General features: G+C 40.7%; 1 protein-coding gene across 1 annotated transcript in view; it reads right to left on the bottom strand.

Annotated features, from left to right (window-relative positions):
- LOC307019891 (cadherin-12-like) overlaps nt 1–12926 on the bottom strand; it is a 224746-nt gene that overhangs the window by 67415 nt on the left and 144405 nt on the right. Inside the window, exons 11-12 of the mRNA XM_079650992.1 lie at nt 9961–10147; nt 8881–8964 (exon numbers count right to left, since the gene is read on the bottom strand). Of these exons, the coding sequence (XP_079507118.1) occupies nt 8881–8964; nt 9961–10147 (271 nt within the window). The remainder of the gene's footprint in view (nt 1–8880; nt 8965–9960; nt 10148–12926) is intronic.

The following is a 12926-nucleotide window of genomic DNA, read 5'->3' as shown; positions in this document are numbered from 1 at the left end:
ATTGAACTATTCAATTCAATTTAACATGCCAAACTTCAAATAACTTGTACTTTCTTTATCTGCAGATGTTTCTGATTAGAATAGTTTTTAAATGTTGTTTTAAATGTGATGATGGCTGGAGAGGCTGTAATGTGGGGAGATCACAATACTTATATCACCATTGAATGCCTTGCTCAACAACCCTTTAACATGTGGACATTAACATTAACGGTGCAGAATCACAGTTTGGACTCAGTTTGATGAAGGGACATGTGGCTATGATTCCAGAGAGTGTGTGAGTATGTGTATGTGTGTGTGTGTGTGTGTGTGTGTGTGTGTGTGTGTGTGTGTGTGTGTGTGTGTGTGTGTGTGTGTGTGTGTGTGTGTGTGTGTGTGTGTGTGTGTGTGTGTGTGTGTGTGTGTGTGAGCGATGAGCAAAGCAACTGTGAGAAAAGAATACACACTCAAGAAGAACCACAGTAACTATCTACTGTATTCGATAGTGTTCAAAATCCTATTAATTGAACAGGACAGCAGTTTCAATGTGCAACAAAGTAACACTATGAGTTCAACAAACCAGACTATGACATCAAAATGACCTAAAACCTTTTGATTACTGTCAGAATGTTGTTTTACAATGGAAGATAACTTATTTTGTTGGGGTTTACTGTTAAATCTACAATTAAACCCTGTTTAGACTGCATTTATTTCTCAAAGGGATTAGGGTGATTTCAACAATACAGTACCTAAATGATGCAAAATGATTTAATCCAGTCCAGAAGGTGTGTTTTCCGTCATGCCCCGATAATATCATATTTAAAATAGATCCCTTGCTCTGTCCACGACTATTACAGAGCTTATAGTGTACGTTCACAAAAGTTCAAAAGGAAAAAATGCCACTGTAATGCAAGGGGCCTAAATGTAGTTCAAAAATGTGTGTGTTGTGGACTCTCACTACTGTTATTCCCAATAATGTTTTGTATTGATTTGGATTGTGTGACAATAGAACAGATAAGACACTGTTCAGGTTAGCAATACTATGTCACATCTTTTTAAGTTGAAGCCTGAACAAATGGGTTAAACCTTTCCTTTCATGTACAAGTCTGAGTATGAGTGACAGACACAGACATGTGGAATCCCACATTACTCTCCTGCTGCAAATCAGACTTTTGACAAATGTGTGGGAGAGAGACTCCCTCTAGGGAACACAGGGATGTTAGCCTTTGCAGACCATTTACATGCACACAAACCTATAGAACACACAAGAGGAGAGGGAAAAACCCAAAAAGCACAATAAATTCCACAGAGTATGAATTTAAAAGTCCTGACTTCCGATTTTCTTTTAAAGAATACAACCTCTAATATAGGAGGTGCACCTCTATCCACAACACACTCGCACTCCATAATCGCCCAGGAGCGACGCTTGGTCAGGGTCCCGAGGCGTGCAGTTGTGACGCTCCTAGGCTCCTTCAGCTTCATAAAGGGACGCAAATAGCTTTCAACTGATTGCAATTTATTCCCATCTGCGGCGGGATTTGACGCTCATGGAAGCACGGCATTCGTTTGTGTCGGCTGCCCTTAAAGGCAATGTGAGCGTCCATTCCCATTGGATAACGGAGAATTGTACACCCGGAAGTAAGTATTCTCCTTACTGTCGATTGATTTTACAGTAATATCTGCACTACTCATCGACTAAAAAACACCAGATTATCCTTGTTAATTACACAACATTGATTGGTTTAAATTGTGTGCAATGCTTTTGTATTTTTCCCCTTCGATTCAGAGAAACAAATATTTTTTCGGAGTAAAGGATAGCAGAAGACACTACACTACCCAGAATCCCCAGCTATCGTTGAGGACTACACCAGCGCCATATAGAGAGATATTTTCTCTCTATATGGCGCTGTTTGACAAAACCCGTGGCTGCAGTCGAATAGTCCATTTAGCTTAGGAACCTTCCTAACAGAGTGAAATGACCCGGAAGTACGTCATTGGCAGCCATGTTAAGTGCCGTTCCAATTCTCTAAATGAAAGGAAAGGAGGTTTCAAACTTCCTTTATAACCTCCTTTAGCTTAGGAACCGCTGGACCTCCCTTACCGAAAGGAGAGAAGAAAATGCTGCCCCACAATGCCTTGCAGCCGCAGCATTTGCCGTCACACAACAGTCGGCCGTTCATGGACACAAACGATTATGACGGAGAAATTATATCATGAAAGTTACGGTGCTTATTAAGCATTTTAAAACGTATGTGGTAACTTGCCAAAGTGCTTTGTTCTGAACGTTCATCAGTATTATAATCAAAAAGAGAAATATGAACGTTAGTTTTTACTGAAATGATCAAATAAAGTCAACACTTCACTGAGCTGTGTGGGGTTTGTTCAACTTTTAAAGGATGTTTGATTGGTGATATACACAGTGATAGGTGTTAAAGACTAACGTTTATAATAAATACATTTGTATTTATTTTAAGATATTTTCATAGTTCATACAATCATACGTATTGGGATCATTTGTATTAATGTGGACCGGAGGGAGAGGGTGATGAGCATAAGTTTCACTTTTTTATTTCAATTCCAACTTTGGTCATGAAGAATATGTTTCTCTGTTGTTCATAAAGCATAAAGCAACAGCATCAGAGCACGGTGCAGTCTCTAGATGAGTCCGTCGTTCTTATTAAACATCCATGTTGTAGTCCGTTGTATAGAAAACTAGTTTCCATAGTTTCCCCATAGCAGCAGACGCACACAATGACGTCCGCTGGCGCATCATAAACACGTCGGATAGTGAAAGTGCATTTGGATTCTCTAAAGTACCGCAGTCTCTTCTCCTAAGTCCTTTTGAATTCTCCTATCCACTATCCCTTAACCCCGTGACGTTTCACTCAGAGGTCAAGGAATAGGAGATAGGGTTAGAACTTAGGAGCTGATTTTTAAACTATCCGAACGCAACCCGCGATTAGACTGCATTCCATATGAAAAAAAACGTTTCGTAAAAGATCAAATCATACTTTATTCAGCAGTGCTTGCTTTACTCTTTGAAAGTCATCACATGAATGCATTGTAATAAATAGTTCGGCTGCATTAAATATATTACACATCTGTGATAGTTCTTTATTTTTATTTATCTACAGAGATCGGGCTCAGAATAGACCGGAAACTATTCTTTTACCGTTCAGTTTGAATTTCACAATAAAGTTAGTAGTAATATTTTGTTTTGATATTATTGTTTTTTATTAACTACTAGACCGCTGGGTCATGTTAAGACCATCTTTTCTGTGTTGCTTTCCATCGCTTTTGTGTTACAAATATCAAAACAATAACTAAATATATCCGTCATAAACTAAACCAGAAACAGCAGTATATTTTATTTTGTTAACACTGTAAACTTGACAGCTTTTTAACCTATGTTTTTAACCCAAACCACCTACTGGTTAAAGCACGTTATTACACGCTTAGAGTAATGCAATGCAGGTGGATTGTGTTGCTTTTTAATGACTATTGAGGGAGGCAGAAAGTTTGATATAGTGTATTTCTGGTATATTCATTTTAATGTCACCTTATATAGAATGTGTGTTAAACTTGTGATTTCTGCCTTGAGTGACTTCTGCCTTGCAGATACCAAGAAGAGGCCCCTTGAGTCTCTCTGTTAATTATCAATAGACTGTGAAATTAACAGGGGAATTCCCAGATACATTTTCCTCAAATAATGCAGTTAAAGTCTTGTTAAAGTTGATGATTTATTTCCTGCAAAGCTCATGCAGAGGTCTGGAGACCAGGGTTCTTTTGTTCTCATTAATGTCTGTATTCATTCCAGTAAAACGGACTTGGAGGTGAAAGGAAGTTCACAGAAGCCCTTAGGCTACAAGAACGATTAAATTCTGTTAAGGGTGAAAATGCGTGTGCGTGAAAGACGTTTAGGGAAGAAGTCTGTCTATTGCAGTAAATATATGTGATTATTGCTGAACCATATCTGTATTGGTGTTTTATTTGATTTCTCTGTTTATTCTTTCATGTGTGGGTACTAAATTGCTACAAACATTGTGGAGAAATTAGCTTAAACATGTGTTCTTACTCTGTATGAAGAGAGAGCAGTTCTGCATTGCAGGAGACTAGAAGAGCTGGGGGAGGAGACATTCTCCATTAGATACAGCATGCGAAAATATCAGGGAAGTCTATATATCTTGAAATATATGTGTGTGTTTGATTACTTTGTATCAATAATAGCAATATGTGTAACAAGAAGCTGGAAATAGGAGAAGTGAACTTGCCAATAACAAATAGCTAGGGAGGAGCAAGCGACAAAACTCCTCCCCACCTGTGTATAAATGTTGTGATGATTTTGAGACTCGGCGCTCTTGTTTTTGACTGGCCGTTCCTGAGACGTGTCTCACCCGGTGGTAGAACCTGAGCCCGGAGTACTCTGCATTTTGAAGCTGCTGTTGCAGAGCGCTTCGTGTTTAGGTGATTGGGTGATGTATTGTATGTTTTACCATTAAAACAGATTATTGTTTAACCCTTATCCTGGTGCTTTGACTTTTCCTTGTTTTAAAACAAACTCATAGAGGAACGCGCGGAGAAGAGGTTCTGCCCCAACACTGTTTAAAATGCCTTTTTCTTAATGTCTTTTATTATTATTATTAACTACTTGTTACTTGTTGCTAGGGACGCTGCTATCGATATTATTTCTGTTATGTTGTGTAACTGTTTAATGGTGTTATCTTTATTGCTACTCCCTTCCCCGTCAATGTATAGTGTTGGTCCACAGCGCAAACGTATTAGTTTAACAAAATCTGCATCTAAAATTGTGGCATATATAGCCTACGTTATTTTCCCCTGTGCAATTCTCCATTTACTCAACAATAACACATAATTATCCTTGTGTTTATTTATTTGTTTGATTAAGAAACACAAGTTGGAGTCCGTCAGGACCGAGGGTCGGAGCAGCTCATTTGCTTTAGAGAATATTTCACACGGAAGTAAGTATTCTCTCCGCTTCGCTTGACAAACCCCGTGATAGTCCTCAAGCTCTGTGATTGGAGAGTGTGCTCCGAGGGTTACGCCGAGCGTCGAACAGCACTTGAAATGGGATGGAACCACGGCAGACTGTCCAAAACTGGATTTGAACGGGTCCACCGCATCCCCCCCTCCCCCACCCCGTCCCCAGAACTACACATGCTGGCTATTGTGTTTCGCAATGTTCTCTATCTATGGCACTTCTCTACTGGGAGTTGTAGTTTTAAAAGACGTTTTCGTATTTCCCATAATAAGAAGTTGCCAGTATTAAACGTTGTACATCCCTGGAGGTTTAGGGGATAGGAAACACTCAAATTTAAAACATATAACTAATAAATGGGTGAAAATTGCTTGTGCCCATGATGGGCAGCATTAATATATACCCACATGCCAGCTAAGGTCAGAAGAGCTTTATTTAACAGCTGGTCTTATGTTTGTGACCCCTCCTGTTGTTAATTGATAAGCCTGAAACATGCACTTGTCAAGGTTCAGAGGCAAATTTTGCAAATATGGCAGTAGTCATCGATCATCTTAAGATAAGATATACTTTATTGATCCCAAGTTGGAAACATTTGCGTTACATCAGCATGTGTAACAGTTGTAAATATGCAGTGGTGTTTATTTGTAAATCATTTAGTATAATCACACAAATTCTGTGTTTTATATTTAATAATTCTGTGTTCTTTATTTATTGATTGTTCAATACCTGACAAGGCCGGAGATGAAATATCTACATACATCTTATAAGAGTATAATACATATGTATAATATCAGTTAAAATAAGTGCTTCAACATAGTTAACATTGCTGGAGGTATACACACATATTGATAGATGTCTTGTAATGCACTATTGAGGAACCTGCGACCCAAGTTTTTCATTCATTGCATAACTACCGTTTGTGAATATGATACGTCAATAAACCTTAGAAAATCTTGAAATCTTGAAAGAGATGTGCAAAATACAGTCTTTAATTAACTATTAGTAGAGAATAACGAGTAATGAATATACAGGACTGTCTCAGAAAATTAGAATATTGTGATAAAGTTCTTTATTTTCTGTAATGCAATTTAAAAAAAAAAAAAGTCATACATTCTGGATTCATTGCAAATCAACTGAAATATTGCAAGCCTTTTATTATTTTAATATTGCTGATTATGGCATACAGCTTAAGAAAACTCAAATATCCTATCTCTAAATATTAGAATATCATGAAAAAGTATACTAGTAGGGTGTTCAACGAATCACTTGAATCGTCTAATTAACTCGAAACACCTGCAAGGGTTTCCTGAGCCTTGAAAAACACTCAGCTTGGTTCAGTAAACTAAATCACAAGTATGGGGAAGACTGCTGATCTGACTGCTGTCCAGAGGACCGTCATTGACACCCTCCATCAGGAGGGTAAGACACAAAAAGAAATTTCTCAAAGAGCAAGCTGTTCACAGAGTGCAGTTTCAAAGCACATCCACAAAAAGTCTGTTGGAAGGGGGAAATGTGGCAGGAAACGCTGCACAACCAAGAGAGATGACCGCAGCCTTAACAGCATTGTGAAGAAGAGTCGCTTCCAGAATTTGGGGGAGCTTCAAAGACAGTGGACTGAAGCTGGAGTCCAGGTATCAAAAGTCACTGTTCACAGACGTGTCCGGGAAATGGGCTACAATAGCCGTATTCCCATGGTCAAGCCACTTCTGAACTCAAGACAACGGAAGAGGCGTCTGACTTGGGCTAAGGAAAAGAAGCACTGGACAGTTGCACAGTGGTCCAAAGTCCTCCTTTCAGACGAAAGCAAGTTTTGTATTTCATTTGGAAGTCAAGGCGCCAGAGTCTGGAGAAAGGCTGGAGAGGAGCAAAATCCAAGTTGCTTGAAATCCAGTGTGAAGTTCCCACAGTCAGCGATGGTTTGGGGAGCCATGTCAGCTGCTGGTGTTGGTCCACTGTGTTTCATCAAGCCCAGAGTAAATGCAGCTGTGTACCAAGAGATTTTAGAGCACTACATGCTTCCGTCTGCTGAAAAGCTCTATGGAGATGAGGAATTCATTTTCCAGCATGATCTGGCACCTGCCCACAGTGCCAAAACCACCAGTAACTGGTGTACTGACCATGACATTACTGTCCTCGATTGGCCTGCAAATTCCCCTGACCTGAACCCCATAGAGAATATGTGGGGTATTGTGAAGAAGAAGCTGAAAGACACCAGACCCAACAATGCTAATGAGCTAAAGGCCGCTATTGAAGCATCCTGGGCATCCATAACACCTCAGCAATGCCACAGGCTGATTGCCTCCATGCCACGCCGCATTGATGCAGTAATCCGTGCAAAAGGATTCCCAACCAAGTACTGAGTGCATTAATGGACATTTTCAAATGTTTGATTGTGTTTTGCTGTTATAAATCTTTTTTTTTTACTTGGTCTGAGGAACTATTCTAATTTTTTGAGATAGGATTTTTGAGTTTTCTTAAGCTGTATGCCATAATCAGCAATATTAAAATAATAAAAGGCTTGCAATATTTCAGTTGATTTGTAATGAATCCAGAATGTATGACATTTTTGTTTTTTTAATTTCATTACAGAAAATAAAGAACTTTATCACAATATTCTAATTTTCTGAGACAGTCCTGTACTTTATAGGGATCATTTTAATATCTAATAATAAAAATAATGAAATTCAATAACAGTTACACAACATAACAGAAATAATATCGATAGCAGCGTCCCTAGCAACCACCTTGGTAACAATGAAAACGTTCTATGTATGCAATTTCCTTAAGTAATCTTCGTAATAACTAGCAAACTAAAGATCATGTACATCCACTGCACACATAATCTGAAATAACAACTCATATTTCTCGCATCAAATGACATCAAAACGCATTTTAATGGCCAAACTAACTTTAAAATAGGCATTTTCCAACGAGAATAAAACGAAGTTCGGCCATGTTTTTTTTTTCTGCAGGGAGAAATTTGAAGATCACGTGACATAGACGCCAGCCATTGGAATGAATGGAATGCAGTTGGAGGTCAACAAATCACAGAGCTTGAGAACTAATCACGGGGTCACAAAGCACATGGTGTAGTCCTAAACGATAGCTGGGGATTCTGGGTAGTGTAGTGTCTTCTGCCATCCTTTACTCCGAAAAAATATTTGTTTCTCCGAATCGAAGGGGAAAAACACAAAAGCATTGCACACAATTTAAACCAATCAATGTTGTGTAATTAAGGATAATCTGGTGTTTTTTAGTCGATGAGTAGTGCAGATATCACTGTAAAATCAATCGACAGTAAGGGGAATACTTACTTCCGGGTGTACAATTATCCGTTATCCAATGGGAATGGATGCTCACATTGCCTTTAAGGGCAGCCGACACAAACAAATGCCGTGCTTCCAAGAGCGTCAAATCCCGCCACAGATGGGAATACATTGCAATCAGTTGAAAGCACTGGCGGCACATATCAGACCCGGGCCGGGGGGCGGGGCCATATGACCGGGCCCTTTAAACCCAATAAAGCTTGACAAAAATATCGGGAGTCCGGGGTGGTAATCTGACGCTCGTGCGTAAAAAGTCGCTCAATCAGTAAGATTACAATTTAAAACAATGTTTGAAAGAAAAGTAACAAAAGAAAAGGTGTAATATTTAAGATTTCGTTTCTGCAAAGGGTATAGAAACGAAATATATATCCGAGATAATAATGATATAACATGACATAAAGTCCAACAAACCACAAGGACAACGAAAACATAGCCTAATAAAATGACTACATTTCTGACACACCATTCACCATGGACAGCCAGCCGCCACCATGAAAGCACAGCAATGTAAAATTGGCATGGCGGCCCATACATTCACGTACAAGTAGGCTACTGTACAAATTAAATTTGAAGTGTACTCACCACTACTTGAAGGGCACTCGGCGAGCCTTGCGCTCCGCGAACTCGTCCACAATCCGTTGTATGTCCAATTTCTTGGCTCGGTCACTTTCGATGGACAGCAAGGCCAGTCCACTCAGTCTCTCCTGTCCCATCGTGCTCCTCAAATAGTTTTTGATGAGTTTTAATTTGGAGAAAGAGCGCTCGGCGGTTGCCACGGTGACAGGAAGAGTCAGAAATAAGATGAAGGCTGTGCAAACCTCACTGAATGTAGATGTTACTGCTGGTTTGTAAACAATGAGCATTTTTATCAGATCCGCAACAGATTTTAGTTTTTGTATTTGGTCCCTGAAACAGGTTCTGAAAGAAAGCAGCTGGCCAGGGAACCTGGCGACGATGTCCCGACTGTAGTGCTCTCTAAGCCGCTGGGCAGCTTGGTGTAAATCCTCATCCTTTGCTTGTAGTAGTGTGTTGGGGTGAATTGCCTCAAACATGTTCACAGTTGCATTTAAGATGGTGAATCTTTGGGACAGTTGCTGGATGATTATATCGAGACATGCATTGAAAACGGTCACCCGAAAGTTGCTCTCTGCGTCAGTGAGGCGGCTGTCTTCAGAAAGTTCACAAAGTGTCTCTTAACTTTCCTGGCCCTGGTTGTTTCAAACTGTGTTTGACTTCCCCATTTAGTAGCCAGGGCAAGAGTGGCGGACTTCGCCTCATCAAATTGTCCCCTATACTCCACCAAAACACTGATGGCATTTTGCAGTAGAGTAAATGCTTTGAGAATATCCACGTCTTCTGCTTGCAGTAAATGTGAAGCACAATTTATGCTTTCCAAAATCTTGGTCTGCATGTTGACCAAAAATAGAAAGCTCAATTTGCTTATGGCATTCTTGAGCACACTTGCTTCATTGCGCTCATCCTTTTTGTCACTGGTAAGGGATATTTTGACGAGGGCTTTTATAATGTCTCCATATCTGTGCCTTAACGCAACAAGCGCATCATGGCGAGATGACCAGCGAGTGGGACATAAGCGTTTTAATGTGATAGTTCTGCTCTCTGGCGTCATTAACTCACGCATTCACAATGCCCATCGTTTGATACTGTGACCAAAAAAGTTGTAGAGCGTCTCTACAGTGTCATAGAACTGCTTCACTCCAGGGACATTTTTAACAGAGTCCTTGAGAGCTAGGTTGAGATTATGAGCAGCGCAATGAACATAGTGGGCAAGGGGCTCATTCTCGGCTATTCTTGCTTGCACGCCACTCATATTAGCCGCCCCATCATAGCCCTGTCCGCGACATTTAGACAGATCTAATCCGTTTTTCTCTATAGAACCAAGGATTTTGTTTTCAAGCTCTGAAGCTGATGAACCTTCAGTCACTTCAAAACCCAAAAAGACTTCATTGATCTGTATATCTGTTGCAATATCCATGTCGTTCTTAACAACAGTTATGTAGCGGTAAACCTGACTCAACTGGTCTATCTTTGACACATCTTGCGTTGTGTCCATGATGACGGAATAAAATGGGGCTTCGTTTAATTCATCAATGATGTCAGCTTTCACACGTTGAGATAATATGTAAATAATCTCATCTTGAATCTGGTGACTGAGGTATTTCACTGACCCTTCTGGTCGGTTGATTAGCTCTTTCAAAACAGGGTCGTAGCGAGCCAATAATTCTATTATTGACAAAAAGTTGCCAGCTTTTCCCTGACCTAGAACCTCTCGATGGCCCCTGAATGCCAAGTAGCTTGAAGCTAGAGTGAGAGTTACATTAACAATGCGCTCCACGACCTGTCTCCAAAATTAGGCGGCATTACGCACATTCCTCTCCATGTCAGCGTCTATTGTGCCGTTGGTTTTCCACTGCTCATATACTACGCATGCACCAAGGTGTATTTGAGTGGATTCATGCCTCTCAATTTGAGTAGAAATATGTTTCCAGTCTTTTATTCCGTTTACCCATGCATTGTTGTAGAACGGTGCCTTTCGGTTGGCAAAAAGCCAGCAAGGCTCACAGTAGCAGCAGTCCAATTTTGGGGAATAGCACATCCAGCTACGTGGAAATTTCATCCCAACTTTAGTGGTGGAGGTGTAATGGCTTTCTGAAAAGCAACGGTTATCCTTGTCTTTGGGAAATGGACCTTTGGGTTTGCATGGGCCCATTTTAAGGATATATCTTTTGATATTGGCGTCCTCAATGTTTTCAAAATAGTTTGACCGATCAATCGGAAAACGCTCCAGAGGATAATTGCAGGACACATCATGATCCGTGGTCTGAGTTTCACCCGTAGGAGTAGCGTGAGGAGGAGACCTGTTGCTGCTTTCATTCCCAGTGTCCGGTACTTCTTCACCTTGCGGAGCAGCAGGTAAGGAGCCGGAGGGGGAGGGGTGCGGCTGGTCAAGCGTCAGGCCTGGCTCTCCTAGCTAGCAGCTGCTGAGTCGTTCTTATTATTATTATTATTATTATTATTATTATTATTATTATCATTATTATTATTATCATCACTACAGCCGAGAGACAGAAAAGGAAATAAGATAGGCGGAGCTACACGAAGTAACAACAACCATGATATCAACATTTACCAAACTCACATTTTCTTGCTGACAGACGTGTGTGTCCGCGATTGTAGCCTACCTGTAAATCTGGCTAACCCTCACTAACGTTGTTGGCGGGATGGGGCTCGGGGATGAAACACGGCTGGCAGTGGCAACAACTTCAGGTTCATCTCCCGCAGGAGGAGGAGTAGGGCGGAAAAAATATCCATCTAGCTTGGGCAATTTGGCTTTTCCTTGGTCCTTTTTATCTTTTTCTTTGCGTTTTGTAGCTCCACTTTTGTGTTTATAACTGCTCATGCTTAGGCAGTGCTCTGTTGAATGACAAGTGATTGATGATGACGTTGACGTTCATTTACGTATGATGTTGATGGACGGCTGTTGATGACGATTTTACCCAAAATACATTTGGAGACAATAGAAGGGATTCACTTGCAATTTTTCATGTTTTAATGTTAAATGTGAGTGTGAAAATAGCAGCACAAGTTCAACTCATATTATAGGCTACAATGCTTTATACCTAATATGACCACGAACGTCAGTACACTCAGTGGCGCGAGGCAGCAGGGTCTGCCGGCGAATATCTCGGGGGCGGAGCCTGCTGCCTCGGCGACGGGCCCCCATTGGGTCCCGACCGTTCCGGGCCCGGGGAGCCCTGCCCCTACAGTCCCCCCTGAAGCTTCGCCCCTGGTTGAAAGCTATTTGCGTCCCAGTATGAAGCTGATGGAGCCTAAGAGCGTCACAACTGCACGCCACGGGACCCTGACCAAGCGTCGTTCCTTGACGTTTATGGAGTGAGAGTGTGTTGCTATCCAGCCCATATGGAGAAGTCCAGGGGCCTCATTTATAAAGGGATATACGCTCAAGAAATGGCGTACGCCAGTTTCTACGCAATGTTTGCGATTTATAAAATACTAACTTGACGGGAAAATGTGCAGTCCTCCACGCAAACTCTAACCCATGTGAACGCACTAAGCACAAAAACGGGAGAGATGAGAAACTGCGACACCGTTGGCAGAAGGAAGAATGGAGAGAAATATGTGGAAATAATACCATAAATAAAATGTTACCTCTCATTTATCACATATGAAGAATTCATTTTCAAACAGTTTGCGACTCCTCAGTGCACACAAAAACATAACTTGGAGAAATAAATAAATGCGGATATGTTATTTAAAACCACCTTGAATATGTTGTGTTAATGTTATGAAATGTTTTCTCATAAATGACGCCGTAAGCAGGAGGACAGAATTACGTCTAAACTGACGCCGTTTTGCATTTCTATAGGTTGTAGATACGAGCATGGTTTTATATCCTATCACGTTTAATCATGTTTAATGCTGTTTGCTAAGACTTTATAAGTCGCTCATAAAACACAGGAGGTATGGAAACTAAGAACACCATTATTTGGTAGATTTGGCAGCTGATAAAAGTCAACACATTAGTTTTATTTATATTTATAACAGGTGGATATAGAGTTGCTGCAGTGGAGACGCTGCGCACAGCTGAT

This window comes from Notothenia rossii (assembly GCF_949606895.1).
Source record: "Notothenia rossii genome assembly, chromosome: 9".
Taxonomy (NCBI): domain Eukaryota; kingdom Metazoa; phylum Chordata; class Actinopteri; order Perciformes; family Nototheniidae; genus Notothenia; species Notothenia rossii.
Note: the sequence above shows the minus strand (reverse complement) of the source record. Positions and strands in the feature narration are given on the sequence as shown.